The sequence below is a fragment of the Aedes albopictus genome, chromosome 2, assembly GCF_035046485.1.
Source record: "Aedes albopictus strain Foshan chromosome 2, AalbF5, whole genome shotgun sequence".
NCBI classification, from domain to species: domain Eukaryota; kingdom Metazoa; phylum Arthropoda; class Insecta; order Diptera; family Culicidae; genus Aedes; species Aedes albopictus.
In genome coordinates this window covers 222,917,794-222,940,912 of record NC_085137.1, presented here as the reverse complement: position 1 = coordinate 222,940,912, position 23,119 = coordinate 222,917,794, and the positions used below count along the sequence as shown (strand labels likewise).

Below are 23,119 nucleotides of genomic sequence, written 5' to 3'. Positions count from 1 at the left end.
CGTATGAAGAAAACGAAAAATATATAAATTACGTTTTCATCTATTTTAAATTACTCTGCCATTATGATTACATCTTTTATGTCCAATGTTAAATGTATGCAAATAAAACAATCCCACACGTCAATTCACTTTACATACGCCGAAAGTGTAGGTAATGCCAGGTTTCGTAGACAAAGAACGAAACGAAAAAGTTATCCCCAACCATTTCGCTAACAATTTTGAAATCGAAAGCAACGTTCATTGGAAACATTCTGCCATTCCGGAAAAATCTCAATTACTCTGGGAGGGGTAGGGTAAATGTATTGATCATGCATACCAGCATTTTCGATGAGATGAAATTTTTTTGATACATTAATTTTTAATATGAATAATATAAATCCAAGAACAAAAAAAAAAATACGCTTTAGAAAACACGCCATGGAAAAGATGCAGCATCCTAAGCCCGCCCAATATACCATCACTTACCCTGGAAATCATTCGAAAGGAAAAAGGTTAACTGCACAATTTGTTATTGGCGAGGGCGTCCCGTTCCAGTATATCAACAAACAAAGACCTCCGCTGGTTGGTTGGAAGGAGTCGAGTCCTTCATTCTCATATATTTCATGAATGGCAGCATTTGATAACGATAGCGCGCCACGAAGCCAGCCAGTCAGCCAGTCTGCATTCAACACAACAGCCAATGTAGCAAAACCAGCAGCAGCATGACACACTTGCTGTGATGTGAACGTAAGGGATGTGCTTGGTGCTTTACAACACAACTGCCGATAACGTATTGGAAGGGGTAGGAAAAATGTGGAAAACTGAATCGCGGGGTCTGGTGGACAGTTAGGGTTACCATATTGTTCACACATGAAAAGAGTACATTCAAGAATTCTGATAAAAGAGTACAAAAGAGTACAGTCATCGTGAAAATATTGATCTTTTTTTTCGATTATTTTGACACTCTTGAAGTTTTTGATGTTTAAATTATGTTAATCATACTTGACACCTAAAGGTAGGTAAATTTTCTAACGAAGTGAAAAACTAAAGTTATGTCTACTTAATACATCACTGGATAGTTATTACAGCAGTTCCAATATCACATTTTTTCAGTATTCATGCCAACTATTAACCAATCTAAATACTTGTGTGTTAATAATTTGTTTTCAAATTCCTTTCGTTAAGAATAAGTGAGAACTGTAATTTCGTGCAATAGGTTTCGTATTAAGACTTTTTTTTATCTTTTTTTGTGAAACGAACCTAGTGTAATGGTTAAAACACGTGACGCTTTCGCCGAAGACCTAGGATCGAATCTCAATTCCGAAAAACTCGCAAAATATGAGTTCTCTCTTCGGAAGGGCTAGAATCTCGTTTACAGATTACAAACTTCTTTAAAGAACTCAATGGAAAATGTAACTCACTGCTTCGTTCAAGACAGTTTAAAAAATTGAGCCTGCTTTCAAAAGCTAACATATTACAGAAACAAAATACTTTCGTTATTATTTACTCTTCCGATTATTGCACGTCAAAGTGAAGCCATTTTTGCAAAGCAAATTAATAAACGACAATTTTAACAACATTTTTCAGCAAGGAGCAAATCATAATCTGAATAATTTGGTGTGATTTCGATGGAAGAAAGGGAAAATAAAGATGGCCTTTCTTCTGCAGATTGGACTTATCGGTAATTTGTAGCACACTGATTTTTTACTACTTGTAAGGTTATTTTTATTGATAAGTATATTTTATCAGAAAATTTTCAAAAAAAAAATCCAAAGGAAAGTAATTTTTCAAAAAAAGAGTACAATTGGGCCCATTTTACCAAAAAGAATAGTACGCCGAATTTTTTGCTGTAAAAGAGTACATGTACTCTTAAAAGAGTACGTCTGGTAACCCTATGGACAGTGGGAAAAGTTAGTGGTAAAGTCCACAAACTGTATTAAGTTAAGTTTCAGTCCTTAGCATCCACGGGGGTGCAGAGGGCCGAATTGAAAGAACTCTATTCTGGGAGATTGCCAGTCATCGCCTTGACCTGTGGCCAGGTCAAATTTCTGTCAATTTGCTTGATTTCGTTGTTGAGGCTGCCCCGCCATGAGCCTTTGGGTCTGCCTCTGCTGCGATGTCCTGCTGGGTTCCAATCTAACGCTTGCTTGCATTTCTCGTTCGAGTTGAAAATTCGAATTTTGGTGCGTCGACTAATCTGATTGTTTTTCCATACAGTTCTTAAACACGCAAAGACAGCCTTCACCTTCTTGATCCGTGAACCTATGTCGATCTTGGGGCCGCCATTAGTCGCCATTTGACTACAAAGGCATTGGAAGCTTTCAATATTCTCCAACTTGCCAAGCTACCGTAAAGCTGGATGGGTTGACCGTATTTACATTAAACGATTTGGTCTTGTTGACGTTAATTGTAAGACCTGCCTAGGAGAGAAACGTCATCAGCCAGTTGAAAGTCATTTAGGTGCTCCATTGTAATGGGTTGCCACAGCAATCCACGATTTGGTTCACGGTCAATCGCACCAACCAGGATCTCGTCGATTACGATGAGGAACAGTGGCGGTGATTGAGACGGTCGAAAGCTTTTTCGTAATCAATGAACACCAGGTAGAGAGACTCTTGGAATTCATTGATTTGCTCCAGAATGATACGGAGCGTGCAATATGGTCCACACAGGATCGTCCGGCACGGAATCCTGCTTGCTGCCGTCGGAAAGTTGCGTCAATCTTCTCTATCCGGTTAAGGATCACTGTGCAGAGGGCTTTGAGAACGATACACAGTAACATGATGCCCCGCTAATTATCGCATACAGTCAGGTCAGCATACAGTCAGGTCACCCTTTTTGGGTACCTTTACTAAGACGCCTTGCATACAGTCGGTCGAAAATAGGTTAAGCGTCAAACCTTTGGCGGATCATGCTGAGCTGTTGGTGGCGTGATCGACACTTGAAAAATGTTTCCAAAGTGCTCGAACCAGCGTTTCAACTGGTCAGCCGGGTCGGTCAGTAACTGTTCAGATGTGTCTTTCACGGGCATCGAAGCATTCATCTTAGTTCAACTACTTACCTTACCGATCAGGCTAAGGCCGGAGTGGCCTCTGCTGTACATAGTAGTCGTCTCCATTCCACTCGGTCCATGGCTGTTTGTCTCCAGTTCCGCACTCTGCGTAGGGTCCGCAGATCGTCCTCCACTTGGTCGACCCACCTAGCTCGCTGCGCTCCACGTCTTCTTGTACCGGTCGGATGACTCTCGATAACCATTTTAGTCGGGTTGCTATCCGACATCCTGATGACGTGACCCGCCCACGCGGTGTGAACGATAGTTGATTCTCTCAGCAGCTGATGCAGCTCGTGGTTCATTCGCCTTCTCCAAGTCCCGTCTTCCATCTACACTCCGCCGTAGATGGTACGCAACAGCTTCAGTTCGAAAACTCCAAGGGCGCGTTGGTCCTCTGCACGTAGGACATCATATTTCGGAGAGATTTTTCATAATTAGCCCCACCCTACATCACATCCTTCTTATAGTAACAGCCATCTGAGTACTAGTTTCGCCATTGACTGCTATGAGTACTCAAACCTCTTGCTTGCAGCGACTCACCGCGTTTTCGACAGTCACAATACATTGAATTTACCCATATTTACATATTTATAGACATACATGACATCCAATTTCCCACTGTGCTTCGGGCGAATAGAAGTAGATATAGAAGGTCCCATCCGGCAAACGAGAGCTGGTTAAATTGTTTGATCAGTTCAAATTAAAACTTTCTCCTGTGCAGACGTGCTAGGACCATCTGACTGTTTTCCAGTGTTCGATTGAACCAGTGTGAATGGTGTAAAATAAGGAAACACTTGCAATCACCCTTTCCATTGTGCCACAATCGGATGCTGACGACGCGTGGGAGCCCAAACCGCGGCAGCGCCAAAATGGAAGAAGTCAATGAAAAGTTGAAGAATTTTTTCATTACATCGAGTACAAGTGGCGTCGAGTTGAACTGTTTGGCCTCGTTCCGTCGGCACCGGCAGGAGCTGCAGCGCAATTATCTCCACTACGGGACGGGAAAGTATCAGCTCATCCTCGCATTCCTAATTTGTACGATCGGAAAACATTATTTCAGCGAGCTGTTTGCAAATGAAGATGTAAATGAGCCACTTCTGTGGAAAGTTCCCTCTTTTGATGAATTTTAATTTCTCTTCCCCGTTCCATCGCTGCGGATGGTCGCGGTACAGTGCATCCTTGGAATGCCACAACAGCTGCAGAAAGCATTCCGACCACCGGAAATTTGTAACTTTTGCCGGGAAGTCCGAGATGTGCCGCGGCTTGCCAACGTGGACCCGAACGAGTTCGAGCGAAACTATGCTTACGCTGGAGGTCCGGTGATTGTAACGGACGCAACCGCAAACTGGACGGCCACGGAATACTTCGATTATTGGTTCTTCAAAGATATCTACGCAACATATGGCAAGCGAAAGAAGGCAGCCAGATGCCAGTTTTTCCCCTACCAAACGGGTTTTCGCAACATCCACGAGGCGTTCGATTTGGACCCAGCGCGTGTGAACTACGAGCCCGGTACTGAGCCGTGGTACTTTGGGTGGAGTAACTGCGATCCAGAGATACTGAAAATTTTAAGGGAGCACTACGGCCGCCCGTACTTTTTGCCCCGAGGGTCGGAAAATAACGCCGTGGATTGGGTGTTTATGGGTGGCACCGGACTAGGAGCACACATGCATGTAAGTGGCGCAGTTATGATTCATTCACGTTTATAACTTTGTTCCTATTCAAACTCTGGGATGTAAAGTTTCGATTTACTGTTTAAAGTAATCAGCAATGTCTGTTGGTGACTTTCAACTGGTTTGCTTATGGTACTGACTATCAGTCACCAAGTTGCGTTGATTTTTACAGAATCTTTACCGATGTTTTGGATCTTTTCAAGGCTCAATACTAAAAAATTGAGATCCTTTACTTGGCCCGTGGTACCTTAACATGCTTTGCTCACTCTCAAGGTCGACAACGTGCGCTTACCATCGTGGCAATCACAACTCAAAGGCTCTAAGGAATGGATTCTTGCTCCCCCTCCCGAGTGTTACTACAGCTGCAACTTTCTTTCGGTAGTGGTTCAAACTGGAGACACAAGTACGATCACTATTTAGCATACATGTTAAACCCGGCAATACTGACAGATTTAATTATTTTCAGTTGTTCTTGACACTAACAAGTGGTACCACAAGACCAATGTGCTCTCCGGCGAAATCAGTATTACGGTTGGAGCGGAATATGACTAAGCAGAGACCTACCTTGATATGATGGTAGTGGCCGGTGGAAACTCGACTATGTCTTCTCTTATCTCGAGATCGTTGTAGAAGCTCACCACGTGCGGTTCGTTGTTCCGGAACATACAGGAACCATTGGCCGACGGAATCCGGTGGTAAAGTGGATCATCGTCGTCTGAAAGAGACCAAACTTCTCAATAAAACAGACTCCCTTATAATGTTGTTTTTTTTTGTTCTAACATACCGCAATTCATGGACCGACCAATCCATTGGCCATCTTCGCAGATAATCTTCCAGGTGGTTTGCTCGCCCGTTATGCTAACAATACAGTCAAATGTTATCTCCGTACCGGATGGAAAGCCTTCCTCACTGTCATCGATTTGTTCACCATTTTTGTACACCAGCGATCCGTGAATCTTGCCAGGGGGTCCACAATCTCGGCCGTCATTTTCATCTTCCGATGACGTAACGTTACTCCCGTCTAGTACAATTATCGAACTGCTGTCGTCGTCCCGGGATTTTCGTGATGCAGAAGCCGATGCAATGTATCCACAGTTTATGGTTTCCGGAGTGAGCGACCCAAGTGCGCAGTCTGAGGGAGAAAAAAAATATCAACTCAACTACAATCTTTTTCGAAAATGAGATGTGTATACTTACCCATCTGAACGGGCGCCACGTTGCCCATTCCGCTTTCACACTGTATCATGACGGAGCTTCCATGAGCGATCGTTAGCCCGGCTCGGTAGCCTCCTTGGTACATAGCGTGCATGATCGGTGGAAGAACGCAGGGCGCCGGGAGACACTCCGGCATGGAGCTCACAGCCCACTCTCCATTCCAACAGCGTAGAGTGGACGGACCCTGAGTGTTGTAGCCTGGATCGCATTGAAACATTATCTGTTGCGCGTTTTCGACAGTTTCCATAGGGGTTAGAGCCACTGCTGAAGACAGCTTGGCAGCGTCCATCGTAACCATATCGAGCTGACTGGAGTAGTATTTACCATGTTCGGTCGAGGGTGCAAAGCAGGGCTCTATAAGGTTAAGAAAAGTTGAATAAGTAGGATTTTGAAGCCTGGTATCAATCACTTACTCATATTGCAGGCAGGTTTGATTGGCTTCCAGCGACCTCTAACGCACTTGGACGTCGCATTCGGGCTTGCCATGTTAGATACATAACCGTTGCTGCAGGTCATCCGTACAATTGTTCCCGGACCAAATGCTTCGTTCGGGTCTTTTCCAGGTCTGACGATTTCCAGTTGGGCATGCGTTTCACTTACCAAAGGTTCACATGGTCCCTTGAACTTAATTTTCTTCGCCGGATCTCCATCCATTCCGGATGGGTCAGTCTGATTTGCGGTGGCTCCAGCATTCTTGCGATTATTTTTCTGTGCTCTTCGAGTCTCTTCAGCTGACGAGACCGATACTTCGACAGTGTTACGTTTACGACGAATTATTTGTGAATGCAAATTTTGCATCAAAACCGGAGTTGTGGCCGGTTTCCTGCCAGTGTACGTAAAGTTGTGAGACAGAGTAGCATATAGGCTGTAAGGGTCTGAGCGTACTTGAACTTTTGGAGTTATCTCCGAAGCAAATTGCCAATTAGTGTGGGATCTCCCGGTCAGTGGGGGTGGAAAGTAGTTTGAGTAAATGTCATTTTCTCCCACATTGTTGGACATGTTGGTCTCTGGAATATCGTGGAAGTCGTATTTGTATGTTGATTCTTCGTTTATATTCGGGATCACGATGGGCGGTTGCACCTTCGATTTGATTCGTGATTTGTTTACTTTAGGCTTCGGTACGCGTGGAGGCTTCGTCGTATGTTCATCATCGAACTCATTTGCACCTATTCTTGACTTTTGTGCAACTCTGTTCCTGGAAACTGATTCCGAGTCTGTCGGCTGCCATCTTCCATCCTGTACTTGCATATCTTGTAGGGGACGCATCTTGTTATACCCTAGTAGGTTTTGCACGTAGTTTCGATACTTTGCTCGAATTCGTTCATAGTATTTATTGTAGGCATGTTCCACGTCCGATAATTGACGTCGTTCTCGGACCGTCGAGCTTTGAAGTGCTTTCTTCAAGAATGCGTTTCGATTTGCTTCTACGTTCCGTTTTGCTCTGAATCGCTGGAAATCGTCAAAGTTGTAATGTCTTTTATGAGGCATCTGCCCTCGATATCCTAGAATACTACGCTTGGCTACTTCATGAGTTGTCATGGGGTACAAATTGTGATACGCATCGTGCTCTTCAAGTTTTCGTTTCAGAAACCGATAATGCTGATTAAGATGGGTTGATCTATGGAATCTCAGCCTCAAGTCGATTGACCGACGTCGTCTATTCCATCGTAGCCTTGGATGCTGACCTGGAATGCATGTGGGCAGTTCTCTAGGACTCCACTTACCACCGATGCAAGTTGCACCTGGTGGACCGACGTCGATAACGTATCCTTTATCACATTCGTACATAATCTGCTTATTATTGATGACCTTTCTCACATATGGCCGATAGTCATACAAGCCCATGTTACCAACCAGTAGTACTTTACCGTTTGGAATATATCCAGGGAAAGCACAGTACACTTCCTGACACTGAGGGGTTTCTCCAGTCCAGTTTCCAAAAGAACATATCAACACGTAATCATTCGGATTCGACAACTCCTTTCCACCTGGAGCTACTAGCGTATAGCCGTCTTTACACTTAAATCTTGCACGCATGCCGTGTTCAGTTTTTGGTGCCAAAACCATTCCAAACTTTGGAGGCTTCGGCATTGTCTTACATCTAGCGGGTGCACAGCGTGGAATAACACTCCACGTTCCATTGTTGCACGTAGGTGGCGACAGAGATGAAAATGGAAATTCGTAATGCTCGTCGCAAATAACTTCCAGTACGGTGCCATGCTTCACCTTGGAGCTGCTTCCACTCGTTGGCACGATCGTTGTCAAGTTTACGTCCACCTCAAACTCGATCGGTATGACTTGACCCTGTGATATAGATGGCACCACGCAGGGAGCCAAGCACTGAGGCAACGGATAGCGCCATCTTCCATCAATCTGACAAACCGATGAAGTATTTCCCACCAGCAACATTTCGGGATGACATCGGAAAATTATGCTGGCACCAAGCCCGGTTCCACTTTCGATGTTTTCCAACCACCCGTTATATAGGGTTCCCGGATGGCCGCAATTAATTTCTGAAAAAGTTAAGCACTCAAAGTAACACCTCAAAATTTCAAAACTTCGAAGTGTCTACCTTTACAGGCCGGTAACGTTCCAGTCCATCGTTTGTCAGCTCCACAACGACGGGAACTCTCGCCAACAAGCGTGTACCCGTAGCGACACTCATAGCTTACGACCGAATTGTATGACGTGCTTGTATAGATGGCTTTACCGTTCTTAGGGTTTTCCGGTGAAGGACATTGTACCGATGTAACCACTGAAATCAAGCAAACCGCAGTTGTTTGAGTACTTCACTGAGCAGCTAAACACAAAATGAGGGACTCATCTTAGGTGATATTTTCGGAGCTGATTGATATTGATATTTTGAGATATTTATTAACAAGGCTGTTAGTTAAAGTTTTATTATTGAATATTGTGATTTTACCAACGCAGCAATAGGAGGCAATCAGTGAAGTACTAGATTGAAAGTAGTGAGCTGGATTTTTGTATAATGAGATGTTCAATTCTCCATTTCTGCAATGAAATGGTGCAAACAGCGTGGGTTATATGATTTCTTGACTAATTTGATGCTGTTTGAGCAAAAGTTTGGGTAACTGTGTTGTTGAAGTTGCATGAAATAAATAATACAACAACAAAGTTATCCAAACTTTTGCTCAAACAGCATCAAATTAGCCAAGAAATCATATAACCCACGCTGTTTGCACCATTTCATTGCAGAAATGCAGAATAGGAAGCAAGCAGCTGCGGTTTTGCTAAAGTGCCGATAGTGGCGCTTTTCTGATAAATGCGGTAAACGTGATAACAGTGTAAACAAGCAGAAAAGCTTGCGCTACGGAATCATAGACGGCGCTCGTGTTCCATGCGTTTTTCACATATACAGCGGCGCCGCCTGGCACCTATCCACTCGAAACATCATGCGCAACACGGGTGCAAATTGCCAGTCAGAAAAAAAGAAGTAAACAACTTGAAATTTGTATGGTGATGTAATCAATTCTCTGTTACTGCAATGAACCCAGAAGAAACGCGTAGGGATAATGATTTTGTTTCTAATTTGCAACTTTTTGCACCAAGGCACAAATCGCTGCGATGCGAAACAAGTGCAAGCCAGCGATTTGTCCATACAAGAAAAATGATTTTACTTTTAATGTGGTGGCGCCATCTCTGAGAAAAACAAGCTTTGATTCCTTACTATTGAACATCTCACCATACAAAAATCCAGCTCACTACTTTCAATCTAGTACTTCACTGATTGCCTCCTATTAATTCGATTCATGAATCATTTGTTTGTGCTTATAGATTTCGAAATGGTGATTCGACAATTTATATATTAGGTTCGTCCAACGAAGCACTGGTCCTCTCAAGTTTGTTCTGCATGCTTCCAAAGAGTCCGTCTACCACCACCAGGGCAGCCCAAGCACTGTTGTCTTCTGGACCTCAACTTGGTTTAGGGCATGACACTGTAACATTTAAAATCAATGTCCCATAAAAGGATAGTTTAAAAAATACCATTATAAATATTGTAAGTTGCGAATTTAGGAGAAAGGCTTAGATTTTGTTAAAGAAAAAACCTTTTTGTAATGCCGCTATCGCGCTATAAACCCCACTCCGACAACTCGAAAAATGCGAACGTCCACACCAAGGGAAAACGCAGAGAACGAGCATTTGGCCGAGAGTTTCTGGCCATCGAAGCCCGAATCAAGAAAAGGTAGAGGTGGGTGCGTCGGCGATGAGGAGTAGATCGGTCTCTTCTGTGACAACATCTGAGTAAGACGGTCGATAGTCCGGAATCCGCCGCGTGGGTTATATGTGCTCCGTGTGGGGTCCTTAGTCGGTGGAAATTACCCTGAGGCCGCAGTGATTCGTGGAAGATACCCCAAGAGGAGTGATCAAAATCTCTGAAGTGATATTATCACAATCATTAAGTGTCGCCCCCCGAGAAGAAAAAAAAAACGTGTTGTAGGCTGGTGCATCCCGAGCAGAAGAAAATATCAACAGCATAATAAAATATGTCATTTTGGCCTAATAACTGTATAATGGAATCAGTATTTTTTATGTTATTAGCATATCATATTGCGTTATAAACTTGTCTGTCATAAGCGGCAAAATAACAAAAATCATAACACAAAAATGTTCCTGGACGACCAATTTAATAACATGTTTTTTTTTTGAATGAGTGTAATCAGTTTCGTACCTTATAATTCCGCCCAATGTTGCTTATCCTTTGACAGATACGCGTATTTCGACTACCACTTGGAATCTTCCTCAGTGTCAGTTATCCACAGTGGATAACTGACACTGAGGAAGATTCCAAGTGGTAGTCGAAATACGCGTATCTGTCAAAGGATAAGTAACATAGGGCGGAATTAAAAGGTACGAAACAGATTACAGATTACACTCATTCAAAGAGGGTATTCTGCTTAGAGGGTTCGAAAAGTCGGTACAAGAACATGTTTTGTTAGATTCAATAACAACTTAATAACAATGAATCTTGCAGTGAATTTCGAAACTTGACATTGTTGTGTTATAGTTCATCACATATTTGTACATTTTCAAAAGTAGAAAAATAACAAAACTTAGTGTATAACAAAGTATGTTATTGAAATATTATTTAGTGGATGAATCCCAATAACTAGATCATAACAAAATAAGATTACCCAAAAAAATATGTTATAAAAAAAATAATACTTCGATAAGTTAATAATAACAAATTGTGATATAAAAACAGGCTATGCGATTCTGTTGTTATTTATTTGATATTCTCCTCTGCTCGGGATACGGCCTCGTGGAGGGGAAGGCTCGAAGAGTGGAAGATTAGTTGAGTACCTAGGAAGTAAAGTTATCACGGACAGCCCTTCGTGACCGTGAACCGGGAGTGATAGACGCGGGAGACCGAGAGCGGTAGACGGCACGCTGTGAAAATATAACGGAGAAGAAATAGCCCGGAGAATAGCCACGTTTGTGAATGAGTGTCGGTATGCATCAGTGTCCCAGCGAAGAGCGGCGGAAGGAATCCCCTTCCCATCGTAACACCCTCTCGAATAGAGAAGTGAGGCGTCCCTGAGATGAGTTGCTGAAGGTAAGTCGCATGATCATTATTGGTTGGAAAATTCTAACTTACAACACTTACCTAAAACGACGAATAAGCTAAGTGCAAGAGCCGCCTACCGTCCCATCAGTCCGTAGCGAAGCCTCAAAGTTCCCGAGCTGTAACCGGCTTAGGCAACTAACTGGGTGGGTGTAAGTTCAGATGAACCTCCTGATCAGGCTCAAGCTCAGCCTCCGTAATAGTCTGTGCCACCCTCGACTGGCCTCCCTGCTTATATCGATAACCATCAGAATCATTGACGACTACTTTATTGACAGAAAGGGATTTTTTTATTCTTCAATCACTTAATCTAATTTTCAGCTCTATTGTCCACTAGGGCACTGCGTGAGCGATTTCAATTGGAAGTTGAATTTGTTGAAGTACATCGAAGTAGTCTTGAAATCAGTTAATCTAAGTAGTCATAATTTGATTGTCAGAAAAATAAATGTATTCCTTAAGTTACCGTAGAACAAGCTACACGCGTTTTCCCTACTCTAAGAGGTTGTGGACCCAGATACAGCTAAGTGTTTTTACGGTGAGGAAACCTAGCACTATGGACTCAAAACTCGGTATAGAACTGACGAACGAAAACTATCCCCAATGGTCATTCGAAGCGGAGATGTTACTGGAGCGTGAAGATCTTTGGAAGCATGTCGTGGATGCGGTTCGGGACCCGGTCACAACAGCGTGGACAGCGGGGGACAGGAAGGCGCGTGCGACGATCGCTTTACGAGAAACGTCAACATCCGCTGATTCGAGATGCCAAGACTGCTAGAGAAACCTGGAATCGACACAAGGAACAGCACCAGAAGACCACCATGTGTTCAAGAGTGTCGCTCATCTGCCAAGTCTGTGACAAGAAGCTTTCAGAAGGAGGAGACCTTGAAGCACACGTCTACGCGCTGGAAGAGCTGTTTTCAAGACTCCAAGGAGCAGGTAAAGATTTGGGAGAAGGCCCTACTGGTATTGAAGGACGACGAGTTGAAGATGCCTTTTGTCAAAGGGAAAATTCTGGACTATGCTCGAAAGCTGCAAGAAAAGGAAGTTATCGTTGGAGAATCTGCATTCAAGGTGGAAACCAAGAAGCTAACTTGCCATTTCTGCGGAACGAAAGGGCATAAGAAGAAGGACTGCCCGGCATTCAACAAATCTGGCCATCAAGACAGAGCTCAAGATAGAACCGGAAGCAAGTTTGCAAAGCCGAAGAATAATTCTGGTAAGGACAGGTCATACGCTTTCGTTTTGGACGCGGCTGATAGGAAGAAAGTCGACTGGATTATAGACTCCGGCGCAACGTCCCATGTGTGCTGCGACAGAAGCTTTTTCGACGGTCTGAAGTCATGCACAGAGAAGAGTGTTTTCCTGGCAAACGGCAAAGAAGTCAAAGTTCAAGCAACTGGATCTGTGACTATTTTTTGCATCGATTCCAACGGTGGTCGGACAATCGTCACGCTGTCTGATGTAATGTATGTTCCCGGATTGGAGATGAACCTGGTGTCGGTGAGTAAGCTGATTGAAAAAGGAGTCAACATCCAATTTGGAACGAGCGGGTGTCAAGTTCTCTTCAAGAAGGAAGTTGTTGCTGTAGCATTGAAACATGGAGGCCTGTATCGACTGAAGATCTACGATGAACGAACGTTAGCTGTCGGACAGGACCATACGAAAGACTGCAAGCATACGTGGCACAGACGCCTGGGACACCGCGAGGATGCAGCCATTCAGCAGATCGTCGGTAAGGACTTGGCAACTGGTATTCAGGTGCGTGACTGTAAAATTCAAGAAGCCTGCGAACCGTGTCTCGAAGGGAAACAAACTCGAAAACCGTTTGCGAAAATCACAGAAAACAAGTCGGTGACTGTGCTAGACCTACTACACACGGATTTTTGCAGTTCCATGGAATCGGACTCGTTAAGCGGATTCAAGTACTTTGTCACAATAATTGATGACCACAGCCGGTTCTGTGTGCTCTACTTCTTGAAGAACAAGTCAGAGGTTCCAGCGAAAATTCAAGAATATGTGGAAATGGTGAAGACGCAGCATGGACGAGTTCCGAAAGCCATTAGGTCGGATAACGGTGGAGAATACATCAGTGGAAATTTGCGAAAGTTCTACAAGCAGAACGGGATTCTAGCGCAGTACACGACAAGTTTTTCTCCGCAATCCAATGGCGTCGCGGAACGAAGAAACCGCTACCTTTCCGAAATGACGAGGTGCATGCTTGCTGATGCGAAACTTGATAATCGATTCTGGGCGGAGGCAATGAATACGGCAGTCTACCTTCAAAACGTTCTTCCTTCAAGATCCATTGATGTTACCCCTCATGAACTATGGTATGGATACAAACCGGACATGAAGCATCTACGTGTTTTTGGATCCCAAGCTTATGTGCACATTCCCAAACAACGACGCAAAAAGCTGAGCCCTGTTTCGCAAAAGATGACGTTTGTTGGGTATTCTCCAGACCATAAGGCGTGGAAGTTCCTGGACATGAAGTCGCTGAAGCTGGTTGTTAGCAGGGATGCGAATTTTTTGGAACTGAATTGCAACGGAAACAACATGAAACCCACTCAGGACAACGGGAAGAAACCGGATATATGAGAATATGATCTATTCCAAGGAACTCAGGAGGCTGATGACGTCCAAGACCCTGGTGATGAAGTTCTCGAACCGTTTGATGCTGATGACATCTATCAAGAGGATTTCGAATCAGCTGCGGAATCATCGTTTGACTCAACGTTGGATCAAGATGCCGATGTCACCATAGCACCGTGACGATCAGACCGATCTACCAGAGGAGTTCCTCCACTTCGATATCCAGAAATCACCGGTGCTGTTGTTGATCTACAAAATGAACCAATGTCGTATATGGAAGCAATAAGCGGACCCGAGCGTACCAAATGGCTCACTGCGATGCAGGAAGAACTGGACTCATTGGCAGAAAATCGAACTTGGGATTTGACGGAGCTACCACCCGGAAGAAAAGCTGTTGGCAATCGTTGGATTTTCAAGCGGAAAACTAACGAGCATGGTGAAGTCGTCCGCTACGGACAAACGGAGCATGCACCAGTGGAAACGGGGAAGAAACTATTCTCACGAAAAGTTTCAACACCCGAAGCGAGAATCGAACCCTCACCTCATAGCATGGTGCGATTATATGCTTGGTGACCCTAACCGCACGGCTACGAGGCTCCACAATACATGAAGTTGCCCCAAGGGATGGAACGATCCAATTCAAATACGGTTTGCCGATTGAAGAAAAGTTTGTACGGCCTTAAGCAAGCTGGCCGTGTGTGGAACCATACGCTGGATGAAGTACTCACGAAAATGGGCTTCGTTGGATCTACGGCGGATCCATGCTTATACAAACGGAGGACGAAGAAGCGGAATACTTTCATCGTGGTGTACGTTGACGATATGGTGCAAGCATGCAGCACCGAAGAAGAATTCCAAGAAATCATCACTGCATTGAAGACCAAGTTCAAAATATCCCTTCTTGGATATTTGAAGCTATTCCTGGGCATGCATGTGGAGCACGACGGCGAATTCTACCTGGTAAGTCAAACCGCCTATATTTCGAAGCTAACCGAGAAGTTTGGACTGAATTCTGCCAAGCCGTCGGCCATCCCTATGGATCCAGGGTATATGCAACGAAAGGAGGAGGAATCTGAAGCACTTCCAAGGAACGATGAGTACCAAAGCCTTGTTGGAGCACTACTGTTCCTATCCGTGATGACCAGACCAGACGTCGCTATTGCTGCTTCAATTCTTAGAAAAAAAAAAGTGAGCAACCCTACAAACGCCGACTGGGCAGAGGCCAAAAGAGTTGTACGCTACTTGTATGCTACTCGGGAATTGCGGCTACATTTTGGTGCAAACAATGACTACCTGAAGTGTTTTGTTGATGCCGACTGGGCAGGCGACACCAAAGATCGAAAGTCGAATTCTGGATACCTAATTTTCTTCGGAGGAGGATTGATCTCGTGGGGTGCTCGCAAACAAAATTGCGTTGCGCTCTCATCCACCGAAGCTGAGTTTGTTGCTGTAGCAGAGGCTTGTCAAGAACTACTGTGACTGCAGAAACTACTTGATGATTTTGGAGAGAAGAACCAACAGATCACGATAGACAACCAAAGTTGCATTCGACAATTGGAAGGAGAAAGGATCGAGAAGCGATCAAAACATATAGATACCAAATACGCTTTTACGAAGGATTTGAGAAGGAAAGAAGTTATCAACGTGGAATACTGCCAATCAGCTGAACAAACTGCAGATATGATGACAAAACCACTATCAAAAATCAAGCTGCAGACATTCAGAAGTGCTGCTGGATTGAAACCATTCAAGAATACTACGTTTGAGGAGGAGTGTTGAAGTACATCGAAGTAGTCTTGAAATCAGTTAATCTAAGTAGTCATAATTTGATTGTCAGAAAAATAAATGTATTCCTTAAGTTACCGTAGAACAAGCTACACGCGTTTTCCCTACTCTAAGAGAATTTACACTTTGTATACAGCGCCTAAATGTATTCTATTTTAATTGTACTATAGGGCACTGCATGGAATCCTCTCCATCTCTTTCACTCTTACAGAAATCTTGTAAACAACAAGGCCAAGAAACGTCAAAATCCCATACAAATTCAAAACAGTGCGGTGCCCTATATCGAACTGGTTGCCATTGCGCTGCTTTCGCTTTCTACCCTATCATGGTAAAATGATGAGTACGAGGATGTTGATGTGTGGCTGTTGGTTGTTCCTTTTTCCAGTCCGATTGGGGGTCCATTATGGGTTGCTGTTCGCCGATGTCCAAGTATACGGGTTCATTTGAGCCATGGGCTCAGAAGAGGGTCAGTGTCAGCTGCTCTCAGGGGGAAAAAGCAAATGACGAAAGTGCCGGGACTGGGATCGAACCCATCACTAAACAGGAAGGGATAGCGGTTTAAAAAAGGTCCCAGCAGATATGACTTCTTACAAATCGAATTCTAAAAGTGGCACGAGCAGTGTGGGCAGGGAGTGACGGTTTTCCCGTTCACGAGAGATGAACTGGCGAGATCGTGAAGGCGGATGCTTGTTTACTCCCCAGTGAACAGAGGAACAGCATAAAGCGGTACAGCGCCTGCAGAGGAAGCACTTATGATGAGCGGTACAGACGTTACGTGTGTACTGAGCCGCAACAGGAGTGGGCTACCAAAGATGTTGGGGCCGCTGGGCAACCCGATTATCTGATCGGTTAGCTGAAACTCCGTAATTCAGTGGCTCTGACAAAGAAGGAGTACGACCGTCTGGTCGAGGAGCGCGGCCGATGCGCGCAACGCGTAGAGGCCCACCGAAACGGACAGCTTCATCATCATCAGTCCGGACGTCGTCCTGTTGATGGGCAATGTCAAGCCCGAAATCGGTCGATTTAAAAGGTATTTTTTTTTTGCTGTAAGAGCTACAAGTGTTGTGTCCTGTCTTGCGTCTCGTTCTATGTGTATTATCGAGGTTCTTACGTTGAACCTCAAGAAATTGATAGGACCGCTTATTCTTTACTGGAAACACGACAATGGTGCACGAAATCATGCTGCTTGCCGGAAAGGCACGGCCCGCTGTTGAGGCACTCCGAGGGTGTAAATGTTCTCTCGAGTAGCCAGATAGAGGAAACCAAAAATGTCAGTTTTGAGAGACTCAAAGGTCAGAGTGCCAATGCGAATCCGTGGGGTGATGTCTACAGGATCGTGAACATAAGTGGTGTTTTTCCCAGTGGGAGTGGAGATTTTCGGATTTGCCGACGACATTACGCTCGAAGTCTACGGTGAAACGATCGAGGAGGTGAAGTTGACTACCGACCACTCGATCAATGTTGTGGAGGCGTGGATGCGATCCAGGAAACTGGAGCTGGCTCACCACAAGACAGAGGTGACGGTTGTTAACAACCGGAAGTCGGAACAGCAGACGGAGATCAGTGTAGGAGAGTGCACTATCCTGTCAAAGCGCTCCGTCAAACACTTGGGCGTGATGATCGACGATAAGCTTACCTTCGGTAGACACGTCGATTATGCCTGTAAAAGAGCCTCCACAGCTATTGCGGAACTGTCCCGGATGATGTCCAATAGCTCTGCGGTGTACACATGTAAGCGCAAGCTTCTGGCTAGTGTTTCTACGTTCATACTTAGGTATGGCGGCCCGGCGTGGGGCACCGCGCTAAGTACTAAATGCTACCGACGGAAGCTGGAAAGTACTTACAGGCTTATGTGCCTGAGGGTTGTGAGCGCGTACCGTACCGTGTCACACGCCGCTCTCTGCGCCATTACTGGTATGGTGCCCATCAGCATTCTTATCAGTGAGGACATGGATGGCTTCGAAATGCGTGGCACAAGAGACATACGCAGGACTGCCAGGATGGCCTCTATGGTCAAATGGCAGCGCGCGTGGGACAGTTCCACCAAAGGAAGGTGGACCCATAGGTTGATACCGAGGGTAGATAGTTGGATTAATAGGCGCCATGGGGAAGTTACATTCCACCTGACACAGGTCCTTACAGGTCATGGTTGCTTCCGACAGTATCTACACCGTTTCGGGCATTCGGATTCTCCCGAATGCCCAGTGTGCAATGGTTTAGAGGAAACGGCGGAACACGTTTTGTTCGTGTGCCCGCGTTTTCGCACAATGCGTGACCGCATGCTTGTCACATGCGGGAGGACACAAACCCGGACAACTTGGTCCAGAGGATGTGCAGGGATGAGTTTGGCTGGAACGCCGTTTCAACGGCTATCACCCATATTGTCTGGGAGCTACAGAGGAGGTGGCGCGTGGACTCGGAGAATGGCTAGTCCAGATGCAGTACAAGAGGTGGTCCAGGGGTTCGGAGTCGGCTTCGTAGGTCATACCGGTGCCCTGCGGTCGAGATCGACCTTTACAGCGATTAAGTGGCCGCGGAGAGGAAGTCCCGGTAGCGGTGCTGTCGTGGCGTCGGTCTACTGGGTTGGATCCGAGCCCGCGGTTGGAAAGGGGTCCCCGGTAAGGGTCGGGGCAGGTGGAGACCCTGCTGTATGCAACCTTCGGGTGCATCTGATAGGGCCTGAAGGGTAGTGATACCCTTGCCTTCAGCAGGTCAGATCGGGTTGCACGTGGGCATCAGTTCTTGATGTCTGCAAAGCAGTTGGGCGCGGGCGGGGTTGACCCTGCCCGCCTTCCGAGGACAAAGGGAGTGGCGAAGACCACTCGGGAAACTGGCTAAGCGCCAGCACGTTACCGTGATGGACTCTCCAGAGCGAGTCATCGATGTTCGTTGCTGCTAGGCTACGCAGCTAACCTTGAGGGTGCGATGTGCACTAGCCCCTCTCGTCGTCGTCTTGGTGGTTCCGGAGAGACGTAGGGTTTGGCGACCATAGGAATGGTTTAGTGGGTACGAGGAGAGAGTAGTCCTGGCTTTTACTTTTGTTGTAGAAGACAGCCTCAGACCTACACTACCCTAACCTTCCTGTTAGGGTGTCTGCTGAGCAGATGATCCCCCTATGGTTTAGAAGGAAAAAAAGTGGTGTAATGGCTCCTACAGAGCAGTCTCCAGAGGTGTTGGAGGGGATTATCGAGAGGTTCTTTCTTTGGCCTTGGCCTTCTTTTGTAGGACAGCTGGGGACTGGGGCTGGCATTTATAAGTAATGTTAGGTACAAGGGCGCCAATAATAACTGATTATATTCATATCAATCATCACATCGCCGTATAGTTTCTAAAAATTTAACTGAACACTTACCGTTCTATTCATTTCCATAAATCCAAACATGTTTTATCCCCAAAATTTCTCAAAGCATAGGATTTGTGATACTTCTACTATAATAATAATAAATTAGAGAAGAAGATTGCAAAACGGATAACACTCAATTTGAAATGGATCCCCCAAGTGAGGAAACTGAAGCGTCGGAGATCCTGCAACCATTCAAAATTATCGCTAAAACGGTTTAAGATACATGAGATCAACCGTTTTTACCACCGCCAATCGCTAATACTCGCCGCCGTCATTCATTTTGCATTCTTCTTCTCAAAGTGTGTGTGGTTTGTTTGTTTGTTTGTTTTTTTTTTATTGTTCAATCAACAATAGTTTTATTTTCGCAGTTGGATACAGTGTGCCAATATGGATGTCGAGCCGAAGGAAAACAAAATGAAAATGAAACAAGTATTAGAGATTGCGGTAATGATTTTATTCAGGAAATTGTGCTACATCTGCGTACAAGAGATTCTTTAGTTCTTCTCCAGCTTGTTTCGAGCTCATCAAATGGAGGATGGGCAACTTCACAAAAACATTTCAATAAAATCGACCTTTTACATGAGTAGTATTGTTCCACTTGTTTAAGAATTTGTTTAATTTCACGTGTAATGAAATCAAACGTATAATTTAACATGCTGTCTCACGACATGTGTCTGTAATGTTGATAGACTTTCTTTTTTACATAGCATCCATAAAAGAGTCTTAATCTTCACGCATTTGCATCTTTTGCATTACAATTTTTGCAAATTAAATCCATGGTTACGAATACATTTCAAATTGGAGACCTTATTCTTCTCTCTGTTCAATCTATTAACTGACCTTTGCTAATGGAATGGATTCAGCTACGCATTTTTTTCAGCTCCAAGTTACCACGCAATTCTTCCTGATACTGCTAGGAAACAGAAAAGTTTCCTTAATAAAAATGCTATCTCTCTCTAAGTTCTACAGCGCCACATAATAAGCCATTTGAAGCCCCTAATATCTAAATAAATAGGAATGACTGTTTTCCGTCCAGTACGGTCATCATCAGTTTGTGACCTAAATACCCTTCAGTTTGATGTTCACATAACCGGTTGGTAAATTTACTCCGCAATAGGTGGTGCTTAAGATGGAGGAAAATATAAGTTACCGGCTATATGGTATGATTTGAGGTTGAATGTATAGAGGATGGTGGATACAGAATGTTCAAAACATGGGCATCTTCAATCACTAAGATTGCCAGTATTATTGATTAAATAATGGTAAAATGTTTGATAATTCCGTATTAACATAATATTGCCAATTTCCAAAGCGTAATCAGGAGTGCCCTTTGTGAACACACAATTTGCAACCCGTAGGAGTTACAAAATGAACATTGTTTTTTTTTCTTGACGTGACGTCCAGATTGGGACCAAGCCTGCTTATCAGCTAAGTGTTATATGAGAACTTCCACTATAATTAACTGAAAGCTTTATGCAACTCATTTCAGTTGTAAAATGAACCAGTTTGGAAATTTTGTCCATTATTATATTGAAATGAATTCCATAATAGTTATTTATGCAACGAGTTGCAAAAAAATGTCTTTTTTTCAGCACCAATCGTATATTTATAAAGACTACTGGGTTAGATAAATACGAAGAACGCAGAAAAAATCGAGTTTTGCAACAAGTTGTATACAAAATTTTGGCCCAAGTTGCATAATGGACATTATGCAACAGTTTTTTCAGTGTGGAAAAGTAGGTCATGATGTAACTAAAATGAGTATTGTTAAAAAGAAATTATGATACTGAACTGCATAAAATAATAAATATGATTCTTGTCATTTTTATAGCTCTAATTAAAAGCATAGAAAATAGCAAATAAAGTGTTGATGAACACCGTTTTAACCTTTGAGTAATTCTTGCTGAGACCGGCCCACTATTTACACCTTGTCTTCAAAAATGTAGAAAATGGTGTCCTCGCTAAAAAGTAAGGAAAATGCATTTGGTTACTCAAATTGATGGACCCCCCGTTAGTTAGAGCCACAACAATTTTTGCAGACCCCTCGATTTTGATCAAATGGTGGCTCTTTTAAACCGTTATAACTCGAAAGTTTCTCCAAAAATCACCTCAAAACGAAATGTGATTGAAAAGAGGACAAATAGAGCAACTATTTACAATTATAAAAAGTTGGGCGCCATCTTGGATTTTTATACCAAAACTTTTTCCACTATGATGGCAAGCACCGATTTCACAGCGTAACAAAAATAAACTTTTGGTCTGTCTCAAGAGCAAATTTATGTGTCTCGGACAGATTTTGGGCCGCTGAATCCGAATCCGGGCTCAGATTTGCTCCAGCGCGTCACGATTTTGAGCTATACCTCAATTTATAGGGCGAAATATGCGATTTTGGGCTTTTTGACTGCTAGTCATAAGACTAGGAAATATATTTTTTAAGCAATCAAAGGATAAATTGGTCAATTAACATCTAAATTAACGACTCATGCAAAACATTTCGTTTTACCAAATCGAATTTGATAGTTTTAAGCCATAGCTTCCCAACATTCATTTCGCGACCCCTCAACCGCTTGGAGGCACGCTTCGATTGTTTTACGAAAAGCGCTGTGACGACAGATTGGGGGGTCGTGAGAGCCAAGGTTGGGAACCGGTGGTTTTAAGCGATTTATGTTAGGTACGATATTTCCCATACAAGTCACCCACCGAAAGTTGCATGTAAGTTTACGTGCTGACATAAAATGTTTAAATCTATAAAATTTGATTTGTTAAAACGAAATGTTTTGCATGAGTCATTAATTTAGATGTTAATTTACCAATTTATCCTTTGATTGCTTAAAAAATATATTTCCATGCTTAATAGCTTGCAGTCAAAAAAGCCCAAAATTGCATATTTTGCCCTATAAATTGAGGTATAGCTCAAAATTGTGACGTGCTGAAGCAAATCTGAGCCCGGGTTCGTATTCAGCGATCCAAAATCTATCAGAGACACGTAACTTTGGTCCTGAGACAAAAAAAATGTTGCATCAATTGAAAGCTGTGACAGTTATACAAAATATGTCAAAAAATTATAGATGTTTTTTTCTTTTTTCAAAAGTTATCTGCCGTTTTGTAAATCGAGCCAGGTTTTCTCCATACATTTTCATGCGCACCGGCTACGACATGCAACAGCATCAGAGACATGCAACCAACTGGTACATTCTACGAAACGGTAGTAATTTCCGATAGTTCTGTCGAATTTTCATCAAAATCGGGTGAAGGTTGAAGAAAATAGAGCTTAATTTACACCAAAAAATGGGTTCCGTGTCATTTGGTCAAACGCCGTTTGGCTGAATGTCGTTTGCCCGAAAAATAAATGATGAGCTGTAGTGACCATGCCACTGTTTCCCGCATCTATGGCTCAAAAAAGAAAAAATCTTTGATAAAATATTGAAAGTTCTAGCGCCAACTAGTCTCTGAATGTAAAAACTAGAAAGAATAGCCTAATATTAAAAGAAGGAAATATTTCTGATGATCATATTGGCAGTTAGAATGTCAAAAACTTCCTCTAAATTTTATTGATCATAATTCGGCCAAACGAGCCATTCGGCCCAATGGCATTCGATTAAATGGCGTTCGGCCAAACAACATTCGGCCAAATGGCCAGACACCCGAAATTTGAATACGCAAGATACGTCAACAGATGAAACAAGGTTGGAGAGATAATCAAGTCGTAGCCCCTGAATTTTAATAAATTTTTGTAGTTGAGCTACGCTCAACTCATATATTTTTTTGAATTATTTTCTTCAGAAACGTTTTCAAAAATCAACATGTGTTTTAAAAATTTCGATTGGAATTTTTCCAATTGGATGAATTTATTCGGAAGGTCCATTGAATCAAATGATACTCTATATTTGAAGCTG

At 43.6% G+C, this 23,119-nt stretch overlaps 2 protein-coding genes across 2 annotated transcripts in view; one reads left to right on the top strand and one right to left on the bottom strand.

Annotated features, from left to right (window-relative positions):
* The window catches only part of LOC109433104 (sushi, von Willebrand factor type A, EGF and pentraxin domain-containing protein 1), an 87,936-nt gene that overhangs the window by 29,214 nt on the left and 35,603 nt on the right, over positions 1–23,119 (bottom strand). Inside the window, exons 6-10 of the mRNA XM_029859590.2 lie at positions 8,492–8,674; positions 6,333–8,432; positions 5,902–6,273; positions 5,489–5,836; positions 5,269–5,419 (exon numbers count right to left, since the gene is read on the bottom strand). Of these exons, the coding sequence (XP_029715450.2) occupies positions 5,269–5,419; positions 5,489–5,836; positions 5,902–6,273; positions 6,333–8,432; positions 8,492–8,674 (3,154 nt within the window). The remainder of the gene's footprint in view (positions 1–5,268; positions 5,420–5,488; positions 5,837–5,901; positions 6,274–6,332; positions 8,433–8,491; positions 8,675–23,119) is intronic.
* LOC109433105 (uncharacterized) lies at positions 3,621–5,311 on the top strand. Its single transcript, XM_019709495.3, has 4 exons — positions 3,621–4,113; positions 4,204–4,704; positions 4,978–5,107; positions 5,171–5,311. Exons 1-4 carry the CDS (start codon positions 3,859–3,861, stop codon positions 5,254–5,256), a joined length of 972 nt encoding a protein of 323 aa, XP_019565040.3. The 5' UTR covers positions 3,621–3,858; the 3' UTR covers positions 5,257–5,311.

What these genes read in the sequence shown, in the direction of transcription:
- LOC109433105 (XM_019709495.3), top strand. Translation starts at nt 3,859, where the DNA reads ATGCTGACGACGCGTGGGAGCCCAAACCGCGGCAGCGCCAAAATGGAA. An exon ending in AGCTGTTTGCAAATGAAGAT is followed by an intron (nt 4,114 to 4,203) that starts GTAAATGAGCCA and finishes GTCGCGGTACAG; the next exon opens with TGCATCCTTGGAATGCCACA. An exon ending in GGTTCAAACTGGAGACACAA is followed by an intron (nt 5,108 to 5,170) that starts GTACGATCACTA and finishes AATTATTTTCAG; the next exon opens with TTGTTCTTGACACTAACAAG.